We start from the raw sequence: 18,527 nt of genomic DNA, 5'->3' as shown, positions 1-18,527 counted from the left end.
TAACACTATTGCTGGCCACAATTGATTCGCTACTAAGAAACTGGGGAATGAGATAGCACTTTCTACTAGTATTAGAGAACGCATAAATTCTCTAGTTCTCCCAGACCCTTCTTTTAAAAAGAGATTAGAAAATAGAGGAAGGAATGAAAATAGAAACCATTTGACGCCTGCTATACCCGGACCCCTATGAAGGAAATCCGTTCTGAAGCGTGTCCTAGAGCAATTGTGCTGTCTTTAATCGCCGAACAAGAAGGCCGAGACTCGGGAGGAAGCCATAATAATCTTTCGCCGTTCATTGTTATCCACTCCCGTCGCTGTATATACACCCCCAGATTCGCTTGAGGTAAATTAGAGGTATTATTGCCACACCTAGACTGAATATCGAGGGATCCCAGGTTTGTCGTTAAATATGAACTATCTTGAGAAAATTTGAGGTCAGTGACCACACCGTCGACGGTCACATTCTCATTTAGAGCGCCCGTCGCAGTGTCCCAGAGCCGGATTGTTTGGAACACCCGAACTGTCTCGTCATAAGAACCGGAAGCCAGCAGCCGGCCATCGGGCGAGAAGGCCACCGACACAACCGAATTTAAATGGCCTTCAATAGCCCGCTGGAGGGCACCTGTCGCGGTGTTCCAGAGCCGGACGCTAGCAGCTGGCCGTCGGGCGAGAAGGCCACCGAGGTAACCCATTTTGAAGGGCCCTCAAGACTCTGTAGTTCTAAGCTCCAGGTTTCCGCAACCCTCGGCAATAGCTGCACCCAACCAGGAATTTCTGTTTCTAACTCTTGGCGGATGATAGACATTTGGGGTGCAAAAATCAGTCCTGAGCAATAAAGTTGGAGCGGCGCATCATCGGCTATCTGGCGGTTTCTAAGGATAAAGCGCTTTGCGTCATGTAGAAACTCGGAAATTGTATCATGATTGTTACCCTCAGCTGTCAATATAAACCATCACTTAGAATTATGCGAGCAACGGACCGCTACACCCGTCTGCAGAAGGTCGATAATCTTAACCACTTCTGACCCAACACCCAGTAAGTTCATTGCTTCCACTCAGTGCAAAAAATGCCTCCGGAGAAAGGATAGAGCATCATACATCACATCATGCAAGTCTCTGCATTGCATCAGATGATGTGCCCAAAATCGACAGGAGTATTGCAATTCTGGAGGAAGGCAGTGATCAATAGTTTGCTGATCAATCTCCGCACATCGTGTTCCATCGCTTGGTAGTCCACAAATATTCTTTCTCAAATCCTCACACACAAGGAGGCACCGAGTGGTCAACCTATAGTGTATGTCCTTCTCATTGACCCAAAATGGAGTCTTCTCTCGCGTTTCTAGGTCAAGCAGAAAGTCTCGAAATGACAGATGAAAGAGTCGTACCGGCAAAGTCTCATCATCTGGTACACTCAGAACTGAATGTAGTGGGTTCAGTCTTAGATGAACAACCCTCTCGTTGAGGCCGATAAGTCTTGAAAGTGAGATAACCGAGAGTGGGCTCTCTAGTATCATAATTGCACCGACCACTTGCTGAAATTCTTGAACCAGCTGCTTTTTCTGTTTCTCGCCTTGTCTGTTAAGAAGCCGATTAAGCACGGGAAGGTACGTTCCATCTAGTTTAGATCCATCATTTCGATGTATAAGAATCTCATAGAGACTGTCCACTGGGTCCCATTGGGGGTATTCAAATATACGGCATATCGTAGCGGCGAAAATAAACAATGGAACGGACAGTGCAACCAGATTTTGAAAATTAGCGTCTCCAGGCCAGTCGATAGGCAGGGAGCGGTCCATCCGTAAAGCTGAGAGTCGGTGCTTGAAGAACAAAGATATATCATGCTCTATCACTGGCTCGGGAATTTGATGGAGAATCAGGTCTTCATGTTCACGCCTCGTGATCTTTGAGAATTCTTGAAAAATTGGCCATTCAAGCCTGCTGGTCAAGAAAACCCGCAAACGCACAGCCTTTGTCTCCTGTAGCCGTGGTAGCAATTGGAGTACCAGTCGCATGTCATTATCCACATCACATTCATCCAGTGCGTCAATCACTATCACCACAATTGGGATTGGGAGAGTAGATAGATTTAAGCCTAGTAATGGTTGGAGAAGTATCTTATCAAACTGTTCCTTCAGCCCTTTTGTTGCGATGTCCGAGTCGTCGTGGATTGCTTCCTGGACACTGGGGATTAGTTGGGGAATGCTCTTCGCTAATTGTCTTATAATCGTCGGGAAAAGCTTCGTCGCATTCTCTCAATCCACTTCACCCCTTTTGAAGAAGAAGTTTGCTCCGAGTAAATTGGCTTTTTGTAATATCTCTGTCACCGTTCTTGAGATAGTCGATTTACCGGTCCCTCTCTGCCATTTAACCAAAAAATGCATTTCCCGCGCGGCGACCTAGCCCATTCTAAGACTTGCCGAAGGAGGTCTTCTCTGGTGCCTGGCAGACAATAATCTTCATATTGATTCGTGTACGAGTCGAACTCGGCCCCGCGCGCAACCGGCAATTGCTTTAAGTCCATATTGCGGTCAATCCGGTCGGTAGTCTCACTTATACCGGTAACGACAGTCTTAAGCAGGTGTAAGCCAGACTTCAGTTACCAAATGGTCGGAAAGCTCACGTTTGATCAATCTGTAAGGATAAGGTGAAGTATGATTTGTATCTCTCAAGATCCGACATGAATCCTTCCACCTCCGTCCGTTTGAGGGGCCAGGCTAGTGCTCGAAGCCCTAATCTTCCCATCACCCTCATTCCTTTCCCTGAACCAATGGTCACTCCCAAGGCTCTGAGAGTTGAACAGCGCTTAGTGATAGATCTGTCGAGGGCCCGAGGCCTGGAGAGCTTCGCGCATTTAGGGCTTTGAAGGAATACTTTCAGCTCCTGAAGGGCTTCTGCAAGGCCTGTAACTGTCTTCTGTAGCTCGCGAATTTCATCTTTGGCATCCTTCACCTCCTTAATGTAGCCTCCGCAGATATTTACAATACTCCCCGCGAGCTGAATGGCCGCGATAACGCTGGCCGCAGACGACAGTCCATCCATTTGATAAAAGGGTTCAGAGAGTTCGTGACATTCTTCTGTCTATAGCTAAGGCTGTAAAGTGGCGGAGATTGCGAGAGTCCAAAGTACTTTGTCAAAGCTGAATCAAGAGGGGTAGTGCCACCCTTGCTAAGAGGACCAATCATTCACCGCTTTGGGTAGAGATTTCGAAGAAGGCAGATTTGAATGAAGTCGAGCTCCTATCCACATTGCAACACTCGGTATTGGACTCAGTCTATATATATATATATTTCACGCCGTGCCGATCTTTTGTGTTTGGCCATAACATCCAGGAACCTGGATTGCCTGATGGGTTATCGGTTAGACTATCGGCCCGAGCCGACCGAAACCAAGCCTGTTGCCGCAACTTCCCGCTCGGCAATATATCCCTATCTAGCCGCATACACTAATGATGCCACAGAGTCTGATCGATTGAGAAGTGACTACGGCAACTTTTGGGATTATCTCGCCTTTGTCTTCTATTTTTCTTTTTTTTTTTTTTCTCTCGGCAGGTACACGTATATCGCACCGGGTTTACATTTAATTTAACTTTAACTATAATGAGATGATATCAATTTGAACTAATAGGCAGGTGATGACAAATATTTTACAGTATGAATGTATCCATGTAGATACTAAGACAGACTTCTCCCCTATCCATTATCAGTTGATTGATCTCTTGGCATTCCGTGCTTGGTAGCCAAAGATGCCAGCTTTGCTTTCTCCAAGGAATTGGCTTGAAGAATTTTGACTGGACTCTGGCCTTCCAGATGATGCTCATTTGTTCGTCCGGAAACACAAATTGTCGAGTCTGAACACATTCTTTGCATATAGTGTGAATGCAGATATGTCGCTTCGTAGGAAGCAGGAACATCAAAAATGCCGTGAACTGAGATGCAGGTTGGTCCTTCATAGCTCTAACTCTCACGCATCGGGTGTCTTTGCTAGCGCAGCAAACACATTGCCAGGAGACGGAGCCAAGCATGGTTCTCTACCCACATCAGTAGATGTCCGAGTCATAGGGCAAGCTATATCATATCTCACCTTGTTTCTTTGTTTCTTTGTTGCACAAATATATGTATGGTGGAAGGCGAAAGTAGAGCACCAGAGGTTTTCCATTAAATATATGGTATATTAGGCTGATCTGCAATTGTCTTTGGGCCAGCAAACCCGGTTCGAATAACGAACGGGTTTTTCGGCGTATTGCCTATTCTGGCGGGCGAGCGTGTTTCGGCTAAGTCTCTACCGCTATAATTTTGAATGGTAGTTGTAGAAGTGGTGTATGGAAATAAATGTTGAGTTGGTTATGTGAGAATAAGAACGTTTTCTGGTCGTTAATCAAGTCAAGTCCAACTAGGGGAGCAAAGACGTGACCACCTGTTGAAGTGGTTACGATATAGAATGGTGATGACTACTCATCTGGTCTAAGATGTCACTCATTAGGAGCGCACTTCAGGCTTTACGACTTTGAAATGTGATTAAATCTGAGGACACCCAAGCTTAACCAGTCTCGATTTTCATCCAAATCAAGATAATCTAGACCGTTAAGTTTGACCGCACTCAACTTTAACCGCTCTAGGCTTAACTTCCCTCAGCTTATTGACCGCACAGTAATGCATTTAAAGAATAGTTCTATCAAGAAGAGCAATTACAGTAGCTATCCAGTGTCGACGCAAGTTGGGGTTCGATCAACGTATATGCAGCGAGACATCATACCTTCTAGCACTAATGGTCGGACAAGCAATTTTACAATAGGCTTTGCTGTGAAGCAGACTAGATACTGTCTCCTAGTCTTTGGAATTACAACGTACTAATGCAGTTTGTAGATTTGCAAGTAAATCTTCTCGGCTTTCACATCCTTTACTGGTACTTCATAATGTAGAGCTAGTCCGCACAGCGCAATTCAACCGGTTTCGAGTCTGTTAAGCAGAAGTGCTGTCTAAAGACCAGATATCTTATAGATCTTTACATTTTTTGAGGTTTTGGTCTGGCGAGGTTATCCTTCGTTTAGACTAATTGAGTTTGGCTTGCGAGCATGTTGGTATAAATATTCAGTGATTGGTAAACCAGCTCTTATCCTTCCTCACAGGACGTCGATTTTGGGTGTCTTGCTACATAATTCGACAAAGTACCCCATAGTTCACTGCAGCGCCCGAAAGTAGTGATTGCTGGCAGGTTTGGTACGATTCCACTCGCTGAGGTACTGGGGTCATAGTCTGGCGGAGACTTGTGGACTGCTGGCTGAGAACGTTGACTCTGTAAAAGTTAGGCTTTCAGATAAATCAAATGGTAAATAGGCCAACTCTCACTATCTCCTGTTTAGTTGGTACCGGGACATTGGGGTGAGAATAGTAGGTATAGAGTCGACCATTCGGCATTTCCATAACCACCCAACTTTTAATCGAATACAAGCTCCAGAAATCATTGTGACGGCGTAGCAAATTGTTTCGACGCTTGCGCAGTTGCTCCTGCTTTATACGACGCTTGCGCAGCTGCTCCTGCTTTACGCGATCCTCAATCGGTGCCATTTAGACTTGGGATGTTGTCAAAATGCGGGAAGAAAGAAAGTAAATATTGAGATGGTGATCAGTGAGAAAGGAATAGGCCAAATTCTCTTATTTATTTCCATTTGGATCCATAGAGCCGTATTATCTAAGTTAGGACATTGGAAATATCATGTGGTAGGTTGCTTTTAGAGCCCTCCAAAAAGGTCCCGCTCGGTTATGCATCGGTCAAGTGCGTTCGTTTATATCCAAACGCGCAGTACTAAAATTATGCTCACACAAAGCGAATTCCTTGAACTTCAATTGACTCAAATTGAATTACTCCTCATTTTTCTGCTCTATTTATTTCCTAATTCAACAGCAAGATTGCAGCCAGTCACCGTTGAAGAAACCTCAATAAACTCCACAAATATAAAACAAAGGCATTTCCAATGTGGAGCCCTATATCAATCATATGAGGTTCAACGTTTGTAAAGCGCAAGTCTCATTAACAGCTAGATCAAAGAGTGGTACAAGGCCAACTCCGGGAAGGTCAGGTGCCTTGGATGGCTTGCAGAGATAAATATGTGACTTACCTTCCATTCAGATGAAGGCTCGAATTTTACTCCATGCTCAAGCCCACCTATCTTGCAATTATCACGCCAATAGTCTTCAAGATTTCCTTATGTTTCCAACCCCAGCTTTGCCAAGTTCATATCACATGACGCCTCGTTCCCGACGAGCGGTTGCACGGGTGAGAAAGGAATGGCTCAACCACGGTAGGCCCCTGAAACATGTCACGACGCGAGAGTAGGCATATTGACAGTATCCAAAGGGTTCCCACTGGGTGTTTATGCTTTACAAGAGAGTTTTCCAAAGAAGGTGCCTTTTCGAGCACAGCACTTTGCCTTACAAGCAGTGCAAAAAATGTTGGAGCAAAGTGGATTCCGCTTTGTCCAACATTGGCTACCCCATGAGTGTCATTCTTTCGAGTGGGATTGTGCAGAGTCAATGGAACTGCACAAACTCTTCCCGTTCCTGGATCAACATAAAGGAAATGTTAGTTCTAAGGTGTTTCACCAGATATTGACTAAGCTTCACAACCTGAGACGCATGGTGACGAATATTCGCCATGCTGCAGTTCACAGAATTGTTCAAGATAGCGAATCCTTCCTTATAATGCTTCAGGCCGCTGTTGCTTTCGCACGCTGCATCGGCGATGATGAGTGTACACAGCAGCTTGGGTGCCTCTGCAATTCTTTGAATACTTTCCTAGCCAAGATGAATGAGCGCTCACATCATCTTCAGGAGAGAATTAGATTTCAGATTCGCCTATGTCAGTCCCGTCCACAAGAACTGATGCAACGGCATGCTCTTCTTCCAGAGGCAGTCAAAAGGATGACAGAACAAAACGAACAGATGTTTGACTTGCAGGTACAAGAATTTGTGAGGAAAAAGCTATTTTGATTGATATTTTGCTCAAGCCAGCCGCAGCCCAGTGGAAATTTTCTCTCCCCGATGAATGGTTTTTATGTTTTGGACATACAATATGCAGTCATAATAAAATCCCATAGCCGATCCGTACAAGACAGCTTGTTGGATAAAAGTAGTAAATTTCAGAGGGGCGAAGCGCCAATAATGCAAAATAAAGAAGAAACATGTTCATTTATGGAGGTGTATAGGGTTTTTTGTGCCATGCTTGGGTCTTTGAGCTCCGACCAGTTTGCCGTCTCTGGAATCGTTTCATGTGTTGAAATACGTGGCTGGCGAATTGTAAAGCTCGTGACCAAGGTCTAGATCAGGTCACGTGAAAGCAGCACGTGAGCCGTGCGTGAAGGTAAACAAGGACCCCAATCCATCGCATTGCAGCCTATATCAAGGAGTACAAGTCTCCGCATAAGGTGACTCTGGGCCACATTTATGAAGGGCTGGAGGATATGGACATCGATAAAGTGGTTGAGCAGAAAGAAGACGAGACCCCAAAAGTTCGGTTCCATCGCGCGATTGCTGGGCTTCTCGTGCAGCCATATGACTATATGATTCGCGCTGGTACGGAAATGGGAGTCCTGAGTACTGGCGAAGCTGATGTCTATCTGCGAATTGGGGAAGATCCTGGGACGCTCTTGTACCACCTCTCTGTTCCAAAGGGAGATGTTGGGGACTTCACTGGCTGGGACCCCCATTCAAGCGTCCCAAATCGTCTTCATTTGACCGCGGTGGGGCAGTCTCTCGCTTTCACCCTCCAGGCGCTCAAGTTGCGGCCTCGGAACCAGGCTTGGAGGCAGCAAGCAATCAACACGTTGCCAAGGTGGAAAGTGGTTGTCGCAGATATTCTGGAAAGTATCCCAGATGAGGAGGTACCGTCCTCCGAATATCGCCCTCCACGGACGAATGGTGTTCTTCGACCGTCTCCGATACAACTACGTCGCAGGCGACACAAACCGATCATTAGTGGTTGCCAGTCAATAGACGCACAAGGAAATTCAGACGACGACCAACCTGACCCCCATACGCCGAGCCGGGATCCGCGCATCTATCGCAACATCGAACGGAGGCATCCACCGCCGACCCATCCAACATCTACGCCAGCTACACAAGGATCATCAGGAGAAAACAACCGGCGCTACTGCACGTTAAAGTGTCTACGCGGATTGCTCTATGGAGATGAGCTAGATCAGGCTTGCCCCAATTTCCTTGATCATGGCACAACGCGTCATGTCATAAACGCAAAATCTTTCATCAAGCTGTTGCGGCATCAATTGTCTAAGACTGTCAATGCCGATTGTGAAGTACTGGGTATACACGGTTCTCGTGGTGCTCTTTTAAAAGTTACGTTATCCTCGCACGGATACACTGTGCCTGCAAAATGCACCGTTCCAGAGTTCTCGGAATACCTTCGGCATGAAGCTGCTGTATATGACAAGCTACGTCCAATCCAAGGCATATACATCCCTTTCTATCTTGGAAGCATCGACTTGGCTCATCCGTACAGCTACGACGGTATCGCATATCTTGAACATATGATGCTATTGAGTCCGGGTGGACAGCCTCTTGACCTGGCACTCAAGGAAATGAGTCGGGATTGCTTAATTGCCAAGATGAAAGAGTCGCTCTCAGGGATGCACCGTCTGAATGTTCTTCATAAGGATCCGGCCCCGCGGAATTGGTTGTACAATCCAGAAAGCAAAAAGGTGGTCTTTTTTGATTTTGAAAGGGCCGAGATCATCGATTTACGGCCCATCTTGGGGATGATTTCACCAAATCGCAAACGAAAACTGATGCCACATGATGGGCTTGATAAAAAGCTACCTTCAGGTTTTGCGGGAGAAATAAACAAAGCAGTGCAGGAGTTGCGATGTTGGAATACACGAGCGACGTTCCAATGAACCGACTTGCAAGGTGTCCAACAGTGCATATTATAAGTCCAATGTAAATCATGTTTGAAGTCGGTGGTAACGACCATCCATCCTTATGTCAATCATTCATTCATGGAGTTGAGCCTGATAGCCGTTAGATTGGTAAAATAAACCGGAATTAAAAAATAAGTAAAGCTCTATTTGGATGACCAGTTACAACTGCGCTGGATCAAATCCAGCGTGTGGTAGGATTGAATCGTGGGACTTTCAACTGCCGTTTCCAGACCTGCTCAGCCTGGGCTTCTCGGATTCTAGATTGCTCTGTAGCAACACGAAGTTTGCTGACAGCTTGAAGCACCCGTTTATTGCCAAGAGGTTTTGCCTCTGGTTCGAAGTGATACTGCAACGTCAAATCTTGCGAAACTTCAGTCATGACCATTGACAAAAAAACCAAATTTTGGAAACAAGAGCGATAGAACTCGTTCTCGTCCTCCTGTAGGTCCCGTTGACAAATTCGCTCGTTCCTCAGCTCTAGAAGTGACAAGCGATTTCGTGACTTGGAGCATTTCAGACGTGTTCGAGTAGTCTCCAATGCCATGGTAGAGCCTTTAGCTAACGCAATCTGATGGTCCAGAGAATTTATTTCTGGCAGGTCGTGACGTATCGGAAGCATCGTCGGCATTGAGTTCCATGGCAAAAGGTTTTTTGGACATTCTGTCGAGCGGCTGTAGATGCTTGAGGAATCATCCGCAGGTAGGTGCTGCTCAGTCGCCTTCATAGACATTTTCAGAGGAAGTAGCAGGCCGCGTACTTTTCCCGACAGCTCAGTCAGCCTTATATGTGTAATCAGAGCGTACGAATAGTCACAAACCTGAGTGGGTGCTCTTTTTTGCGGGGATTTTTGAGACCCTCAAAATTCCCACCCTGCCTAATTTGCCTAATTCGGGTTGGAAAGCACGAGGTGTTCTTCCAAAATATATACCGATTTGCTGTTCCAAGAATATTCGTCCTTATTGTAGTATTTCAAAGAAGGTCGGTTAATCATTCTGGCGGGATACAAGATGAAGTCCACCTGGTTTTTTAATGAGCTCGTTCCTTCTAAAGATAGTGAAGAATTTATTTTGTTGATGTGGCTTTGGTCGTGCAGACCCTTGAATAACATCAATTACTAAGCCTGTCATGTGTAGTCCAACAGCATCGACCTGGCAAACATAGGCAATATAATAAGATAATTAACCGGTATGTTGACTTCCGTGTCTGCAATACGAAGCTGGGAAGTCGAGACGCAGCGGGTTGAATGAGACCTTTTCAATAGATTAACAAACCAGAATGCCGCATCTTCGCTCCAATAGACGAGCTCTTCCTGTTTTGTCGAATATCTTGACTCTTGATTAAAGGACTTCAGGTCCTACGACAGGAAGAAGCATGGTCCGGTAATTTGGAGCCAGGGGTGGCAAAAGGATGCCTATAAGTCAGGGTGGAATGATACAGACTAAAGACTGGCAGGCGAAGCTCTTGATAATCGTGACATAGACGATAATATATAATAATTCTACTGTACCAGCTCAATAGTGATGGGAGGTGCGGGAGTTTATTTTCAAGTGTATTCATAGCGTTTTCAAGCGCTCTCTTTCGGGTGTAACACTTCACCTGGAGCCTTCTAGGTTTCCGAAACTTTGGACCATATAAATCTCACCTAAATAGAGTATCGGTTTAGACCAGCTTTGAGGGAAAGTCTCAGGTATCTCACAGCCATTGGTCTATATCGGGTTTTGGGAATTGGTTGAGAAAAACGGGCATCATCATCAGGCCGGTTGCTTGGAAGGGCCCATTGTTGGTTTAACTCAATCGCGGGAAGCACACGAGAACTGACTTTGTCTTCGCGTCTGGGGAAATGGTAAGAAGAGCTCGCGCATTAAAATTGGGGCTTAGTACATGTAATAAGACCGGGGGATTAAGCAAGGATCTGTTTTCTCTCGGTTATCAGTGGACCTTCTGAATTCAGTCAGCTACAGGAGCCCTGCAAATTCTCAAGCTCCCCTTCATACAAGACTAAAAGCCACGTACATCCTCTTCTTTTAATCGACCAAGTTCATGGACCTCTGGGGCCATACTTTTGAGCCAGTTGGCGAACTTAAAGTGTAGGAGGGTCAATGTTGGTATGTCTCAGTCAACTGAAGCACACGAGACTTGAAAGCGTCCCTGCGTCTAGGAAGAAGAAAAGACAGAGCTTATGTAAACATAAGTGGATTTTAGTAGGTAGGTGGAATTCAACTGAGGGGTTCAAGCACGGATCGGAGGGAACAGATCTCAAGGAAGGTCATGTTACTTAATCCAGTCAGCCACAGGATCCATGCGTAGTCTCTCGGTAAATACACCATCGTACAAGAATGGAGCCCACTAAATCTTTCATTCGGGCCTTTGGGATAATTTCCCATTGTAGGCAAACCGTCATTGTCCTCTGCGGCATCGGAGGAATCTGCATAATAATGTCACATAAGGCTTTGTTTGAATGGAACAATTGGGTAGGGACAAACTTGGAATACCGACGGGTTGGAAACCTATGAACAGTCTGAGTTAATCCTTGAGGTGAGATAAACGGCATGTCTAGTAGTGGATCAGTCAGCCGAATGTTTCAAGGTTGAGAGCTCCGAACTTTACATACGATGCAGAGAGTTCTATCGTCGTATATATAATATTTCCAACCGTGTGCAACCGTTCTGTCATGAGTCGCACTTTTATGCCCCCAAAGGAATCAGGACGATCTCAGTCCAGTTCGTGCATAGTACCGTTGGCCGAGCGTTCAGTCCATTCTCTGAGAGTGTCCTGGAATCCAATACCTACATCTCCGTTGCCCCGGGTTGCTGACCGAAGATGATATTGGACTTTATGACTGAGCCTGCTAGGTTCCGATTAACCTAATACTGATGACAGCCTCCCTGAAGTAGTGTCAATGAAAGACGATCGATGGCATAGTACTGTTGTTAAAGCCTTAGTTGTACTTTTGGTAGCTTTGAGTAACTTTGAGTTTTTCTAAAGGGCATAGATGCTCCGCTGCGAGCTTTTGTGTGGGTAGTAGGCCCAGTAATGTTGATTGGTTGGAAAATCGTGAGCGAAAGAAATACCAATCTGGAGCACGGTTAGTTGATACAGAATGAGTGAATGAAGGCTGAACTCACTGTGGTATATTCAAAAGCAGTCTTTTTGTTTGGCTAAGTAGTTTGGAGGCAGAGAAATGATGAAGACCTTTGTTTTTGGAGCAACTGACTAAATATATATCCCTTTTGAAATAGCATCACTTTAGGCAGATATACTAAGGGGGAGGGGCCGATATTTAGAGTTCCTAGGATTCGAATGACATAGCTATGGGGCCCTTAGAACACCTTAGTAGGCTCCTGGGAACGCCCCGCGGGCTCCTAGGAGCACCATCGGCGTATTACTGTGGATTGCTTGTCCTTGGCTTACAGATTACTTAGCAATAGCACGAAAGCCTTCGGCCTGTGCGCTCATTGGCGAGAGAATTAGTTCATCATCGTCACCTGCTAAACACTGATTCCTCTAGCTGCCTTGATACAGGGAAGGGTTCTAGATCTTTAAGGAAATCTATCCAATCGCCCTTGCCCTGGTAGTAGTCCAAAGCCCGATTAGGGGATAGCCGGGCTGGTAAGCGAAGTATTCCGAGGGGTATTCCTAGGAGCATAGGCTAAAATGGTAAAATGGTGGTCAATTGAATAGCCCCACTGTGAGATTTTTTACTTGGATAGGATCGAGACCGCTAGGACGAACGGCCAACGTTGACCGCGCCCGTCCTTTTTTGATGGCCGATCTAAATGGGAAGTGTTGCACGTGATGGGATTAGCGTGTCGCATTTTATTGATGTAGTTTACTCAGGCCGCTCATCCCTACACTCAGTGAGCACTCAGTGAGCAAATCAGAGTGCTCAGATGATGATCAGTAAGTGGATCAGGGTGCTCAGGGGATGATCAGGTGATGCTCAGTGAGCAGATCACGCTGATTATGTAATGATCCGTGATCAAATTGGGGTACTCAGGGACGTGCTCAGTTTTACTCAGTGATCAAAAAGCGGCAAGAGGTGAGCACTAATACGGAAAGGGAAAGGTCTCGAGTTCCAGGCATTATCCGGTACATATGTACCTAGCTAGGTATCCCGGGGAAAGAAATATTTTGGCTTAGTATGTACTCAGCGTGCTGATATCAGAGCAGCTGCCACGAGGTTCTATAGTCTCACAATACAGTCAGGGCATCAAATCCTTGTGATACACGTACAGTACATCCTTGAAACCAGTCCAGGATGCGACCGGCTGCACGGTAGTTTCGGCCCCCAAGCAGGGATGCTGGTCCACCGACTAGCATTTGCAAACAAACATAATCTGCCTCCAAATCTGCCTCCGGGGACATAGTGCACATTCTTGTCATAAATCTATAGCTCGGAGAAGAAGTAATGCAAGATATTTGTATGGACAAACCGAACTCCACTTTTTACAGATTAGCTTTGCGCTTAACCCTTTCCTACATAGCTACATGTAGGCAGTTCTGCCTGCCTACATGTCTAGTATGTGTTTTCGATTTGTGCGTAGAGCCAATGTACTATAATTCAATGTTGATACGCTTGGGGATGCAAACATTGAAGCCGTAATATTACGGAACTTCCAAGGTTGGGTAATGATTGTACTGGCAATATGATTGGCCACTCAACGAGGACATCCGAGGTCCATCCGTGGGAGATAACGTTGATCTTCTTCCCCCTATCGGCTGCGATAACAATCTTGGTACTTTTGACTCTATTGGTCTTCGGTTCATTCCCTTGAGATACTCGGTGCTATAACATTATCTCCTCGGAAATGTCTGATATTTTGCGTGGATCAGCTAGCTAGTAAACAAGGGGAACTCCGCTTGTTGAGGAGAGACGCGATGCTCGCAGAACCAAGAAAACGCCATAATGGTCAACCGCAGGCCTGCGAACCATGTCGCAAGGCCAAGGTTCGCTGTGACCATGCAAGCCCGAAGTGCTCGCGTTGTGTCTTGCGCAGCCTAGACTGCATTTATCACCCTGCTCCCATGACCAAGCGCCGCCCTCCGATCTCCCACACGCCCATAGAGTTCGACACAACACTGCCCGACCTACTGACCACTCAAAATGTCTCCAGCTCCTTCCAGATTCCCACTGAATCTTCCGTTGGGGCAGGAATCCCTCCTTCCCCTGCGGATCCGAGCCCCGCTGCGAGTTCGGGGCTAACAGCCCGTTCTGGCGCATCAAAACGGAACATGTTATTTCAAGAGCAGCTGGGCCAACACGAGACGACACGCTTCTCTGCTGTCTTCGTTGAAAACCAGGATAGCTTTGGCGCAGTGATGATCGATGCCACGAATTCCAACCCCCACGAGTTAGACCGAGAACCTGATGTAATGGCCAGGTCCCGCGTGGAGTTGGCTGTCAGAACACTGCTCAACTTCCCCACTGCTCGTACATGTGACATGCTGATGACAGGGATTCATCATATCTATGATGTGTGGCTGTCTCCAACCATGATTCAGCAATGCTTGAAACAAGTATGGACAGAATACGCCAGTGAGCTAGGTGAGCCCCGGACACGGGAATCAGTATGGAGGGTAGCGAATGATTTATTCCTCAACCACAAAAGGCCTCACTCGACACCTGACTGTGATCTCTCGAGTAATTCCGACCATGCTTCGTGGATGAACTGGTTTGGTGGACCTCATCTGCGTTGGGAAATGATCGGGATCCTCTTCAGCTGGGCTGGAATCGCGTTCAGGTGCAAACAAGAGTGGGACCCGGTATTCGACCTACCCGAGCAGCATGGACGGAATCGCAACACCGCCGCAGAAAAGATGAGAGAGTGTGCAGCTGCCTGCATAAGGCTTTGCGAAGGGAACTTTGAAATCAGTGATACCATGGTTATTTGCATGAAGAATAGCACCAGACTACAAAGCATTATCATCAGTGATGAGAGTGAGTCGCAAACATTCGGATAAATTCTGGTGTTATAGAATTGAGCTCATTTCAGCATAGGTGACCGTGTACGAGTCGACTACGGGACTGTCCGGAGTGCCTTTATAAGCGCAGGATTGCACCGCCTCACCGCTGTAAAGGAAATCACTCCATTCTTCCAACACCGAGCATCACTTGCGTCGTCAATGTATTATCATGACAAATGCCATAGTTTGTTCAATGCGCGGCCACCTATGCTCAGCAACCGCTACTGTCAATGCCCCCTCCCACTCGATTTATGCGAGGAAGATGTATATGGGGGCCGAGAAAGATTGGCCGTGGCCATTGCAAAGCTTGACACGAATGGCTGGAACACAAATGGGCAGATATTCACAACAAGCTGGCTAAGAGCACTGGCAATGCTTAGTCCCATCCGGGAGGGAATCTTGGAACTAACTCTTAGTGTCAATTTGAAGTTTACAAAATCGCAGGTAGAGTACGTTATTTGGAAGCAATATTCATACATTTCGCTAACTTGAGCCTTCTTGCAGAGACCTACAAGTCCAGTTGAGGAATATAGTTGCTTCATATCCTCCGCACATTCAGTATCAGGGGAACTGTGAATGGCACTCACAGTCAAGCTTGGGATTCCATGGGCGGAGCGCTCATGGGGTCTACATCATCACCCGGATACAACTTGATGTATTGCAATGTCAGTTTCTCCTCCAGCGCCTACTTGTAGTGCAGCAATTCAGTGGTGGCCAAGACTTGTTCGATATCGCCCAAGAGACAATGTCTGTTATCCTGTCTCTCTGGCAAAACCGCGATCAGCTGCAAGAATTTCACCACGCCTTTGACTGGATTGTAAGTATTTGGCGACCCTTGCTGGTTACTTGTGGGAATACAATAATAACTGATATTCATCCAGGCAGTATCATACGGAATGCCCTGTGCGGGAATTTTATGCGTCGAGCTTCTCCGAGCAAGTAGTCTAGTGCCACCCGCACAACTAAGCGAACTTTCGTCGACGGCCGCTGCTCGCGACTGTGTTAAATTCTCGCGGTCGGAAGTCGTTCAAAATCTGGTTATGTTCAGAGCCTTACTTGACTGGATACGGCCTACGGATAACAATGCGCAGCTTAGCAAGAAGTTCAAGACAGTTCTTCAAAGAATCATCGATGCAGTATTTGATTCTTTGGGCTCGTCGTGTGGCATGCAAACACAGATGCCGAGCGAGCAGCAGTCCCAGGGACACTGTGGTCCGCAAGACCAGTCTCTAGGACAAGACGTACCTACTGCAACAGGCAGAGAGCATGATGTTGACTCCGATATGAACACATTCAACGATATGGATTGGCTGAACACCGTCGATTGGACTCAAGGTGGTTGGCTTGAACAAATCAATCCACCTTTCCCCTATTAAGCAATCTCAACGGAACGAGATTTCCAACAGCTCAGTCTTGAACGCATCAAAGGTTGTTTATTATGAATTGCATGAACCGATAAGATGGCCCCTGGGTCAGTTCGGAGTACTTTTTACTCCGTCGGAGTGGGCTACGCCGGGCGCGACAGGGGTTTTGCGGGGTTGATAAGGGCCACGGCGTTTCACAGTTGGAATTGAATACCGAAGAATCGGAGTTCGCTATCTTCATTCCCCCATTTGCAAAAGTATCCCCATCAAATGGTGATCAAGAACTGAACCCCTGCTATTATTTAATGTCGACAAAGCAGGTCATCGGATAGCCTAGCTCATCAACTTGCGAAAGTTCTCAAAAGGCCAACAGCAGCAATAAAGCCCACTTCGATTATCATGTCTCCAAACGACTCTTTCAATACACCCCGGCAGCCTGTTAAAAATGCAACTGTGCCGTTTTGGCACCGAGACATTCACGAATTGCACGATTATCGGACCACAGAGGAGCTTCCAGTGTCGAGTGACGTCGTCATAATAGGCGCCGGCTATGCAGGAGTTAGTACAGCGTACCATTTGGTCAAAGGAGAGGCTAGTGACAAGGAACTGTCCATCACAATATTGGAAGCGCGTGGTGCCTGTTCAGGTGCGACAGGACGCAATGGTGGCCACCTAAGGCCTGACATGTATACCCCCATGACCAGGCTCATCGATCGAGCAGGAGTTGAACGCGCGTTGGAGGTGACCGAATTTGAAATCGCACATGTACACGCCATAAAGTCCTTGATTGAAAAGGAGAAAATCGACTGTGACTTTACCCTTACAAGGTCTATCGATGTATGGTCCAACGAGGAGACTGCCCAAAGGGCCAAGGAAATGTATGACAAGCTGGCATCTTATGATCTGGAGTACATGAAGGATGTCTTCTTTGTGCTTGGCAAAGATGCGGAGGGTGTCTCGGGTGTCAAAGGCGCGAAAGCATGCGCTTCTTTTACGGCAGCAACTCTGTGGCCCTACAAATTGATTCTCCATCTGACCGCCTCAATTCTCGAGACTGGACGGGTCAATCTTCAGACTCACACCCCAGTGGTGTCCGTGACTCGGCAATCTTCGGGCAGTTTTGTTGTTACAACTCCACGAGGCACGACAGTCGCTCGAAAAGTCGTCTACGCGAATAATGCCTATGTCTCTGGTCTTCTTCCGCAGTACCGCGAAGCGATCGTTCCCTGCAAAGGGCTGTGTACTCATATTTCAGTTCCTGAGGGCACAAGAGCGCCTCTGCTAAATAACTCCTACATAGTCCGTGAAGAGGACGACGTTGTTTCATACCTTATACCTCGTGCCGACGGTAGCATTGTTGTCGGCGGAGCCAACTTGCGATACCACTATGTTTTGAGTTCATGGTACGACAACGTGGACGACTCATGTCTCATTGAGCAAGTCAAAGACCATTACGATGATTATATGCAGCGGCATTTCAATGGCTGGGAAGACAGCGGGGCCCGTGTGGATAAAGTCTGGACCGGGATCATGGGATACAGCTGGGATTCTCAGCCCCATGTCGGCGCCGTACCTGGGGAGGATGGCCAGTATGTACTTGCGGGCTTCAATGGTCATGGAATGCCACAGGCATTCTTGTCCGCTCTTGGAGTTGCCAAGATGGTTCAGAATGGGATCGAGTTTGAAGATGCTGGTGTGCCCAGGCTGTTTCAAACGACAAAGGATAGGCTTGAGAAGGCGAAGGACGGTCCTTTAGGTGGGGATATACTCGGCATCAAGAGATGAGATATGTGTATTGCACATTAAAGAATGATAGGTGGAGTGATGTAGCCGGGATGTTCTTAGGATCATCTAGTAGTCTTCTATCACCAATGCAGGCTCCCCCTTCTTCGAGATATAGCTTGGTGTAGCGATCACCTCCCGGGTTGCAGAAAGTCCCACTAGTGACCTCTTAATTATAATATGCTGTACCGAGTCCATAAGATGACCAATGTACTGCACAAGCGTCTCCGGTTGTCTCAGACCAAGCTATGAGTTACTCGGTGTTAATACGTCGAGCCGCTAGTTCTAAACGAGCTCATTGTACCTTATCTGTCGGAGATACTTTCTCACGGAGTAGATTTCTGCGGCCTTTCATTTCTGCGGAGTTGATCTTCACCCGCATTTATCACTCGTGTGCTGCTATCTCGCACCACCCAGTCAACATTTAGCTCAAAAGGTACTTGAATCTGCCGATTGGGTCCTTTACATCTTGTATCTTATCTATCTGCC

At 46.7% G+C, this 18,527-nt stretch overlaps 6 protein-coding genes across 6 annotated transcripts; 2 read left to right on the top strand and 4 right to left on the bottom strand.

The window, feature by feature from the left end:
• Positions 1 to 170: 170 nt before the first annotated feature.
• N7525_004627 (WD40 repeat domain-containing protein) lies at positions 171 to 1,045 on the bottom strand (the record flags this gene model as incomplete). The annotated part of the gene is given in 3 exon segments (XM_061213088.1): positions 171 to 611; positions 623 to 936; positions 976 to 1,045. The coding sequence occupies 3 exon segments, from the start codon at positions 1,043 to 1,045 to the stop codon at positions 171 to 173; spliced, it is 825 nt and encodes a 274-aa protein (XP_061070109.1).
• Positions 1,046 to 1,054: 9 nt separating this feature from the next.
• Positions 1,055 to 3,038, bottom strand: N7525_004626 (uncharacterized protein; the record flags this gene model as incomplete). Its single annotated transcript, XM_061213087.1, has 3 exons — positions 1,055 to 2,248; positions 2,347 to 2,548; positions 2,620 to 3,038. 3 exons carry the CDS (start codon positions 3,036 to 3,038, stop codon positions 1,055 to 1,057), a joined length of 1,815 nt encoding a protein of 604 aa, XP_061070108.1.
• A 2,070-nt stretch (positions 3,039 to 5,108) lies between these two features.
• N7525_004625 (uncharacterized protein) lies at positions 5,109 to 5,563 on the bottom strand (the record flags this gene model as incomplete). Its single annotated transcript, XM_061213086.1, has 2 exons — positions 5,109 to 5,291; positions 5,345 to 5,563. 2 exons carry the CDS (start codon positions 5,561 to 5,563, stop codon positions 5,109 to 5,111), a joined length of 402 nt encoding a protein of 133 aa, XP_061070107.1.
• A 1,892-nt stretch (positions 5,564 to 7,455) lies between these two features.
• N7525_004624 (uncharacterized protein) lies at positions 7,456 to 8,904 on the top strand (the record flags this gene model as incomplete). The annotated part of the gene is made up of 1 exon (XM_061213085.1): positions 7,456 to 8,904. One exon carries the CDS (start codon positions 7,456 to 7,458, stop codon positions 8,902 to 8,904), a length of 1,449 nt encoding a protein of 482 aa, XP_061070106.1.
• A 199-nt stretch (positions 8,905 to 9,103) lies between these two features.
• On the bottom strand, positions 9,104 to 9,658 carry N7525_004623 (uncharacterized protein; the record flags this gene model as incomplete). The annotated part of the gene is made up of 1 exon (XM_061213084.1): positions 9,104 to 9,658. The coding sequence occupies one exon, from the start codon at positions 9,656 to 9,658 to the stop codon at positions 9,104 to 9,106; it is 555 nt and encodes a 184-aa protein (XP_061070105.1).
• A 4,148-nt stretch (positions 9,659 to 13,806) lies between these two features.
• N7525_004622 (FAD dependent oxidoreductase superfamily) lies at positions 13,807 to 18,041 on the top strand (the record flags this gene model as incomplete). Its single annotated transcript, XM_002565579.2, has 5 exons — positions 13,807 to 14,866; positions 14,927 to 15,341; positions 15,397 to 15,709; positions 15,774 to 16,227; positions 16,630 to 18,041. 5 exons carry the CDS (start codon positions 13,807 to 13,809, stop codon positions 18,039 to 18,041), a joined length of 3,654 nt encoding a protein of 1,217 aa, XP_002565625.2.
• Positions 18,042 to 18,527: the final 486 nt, after the last annotated feature.

This window comes from Penicillium rubens (genome assembly GCF_028828025.1).
Source record: "Penicillium rubens strain IBT 27055 chromosome Unknown utg000002l_segment0_segment0, whole genome shotgun sequence".
NCBI classification, from domain to species: Eukaryota; Fungi; Ascomycota; class Eurotiomycetes; order Eurotiales; family Aspergillaceae; genus Penicillium; species Penicillium rubens.
Note: the sequence above shows the minus strand (reverse complement) of the source record. Positions and strands in the feature narration are given on the sequence as shown.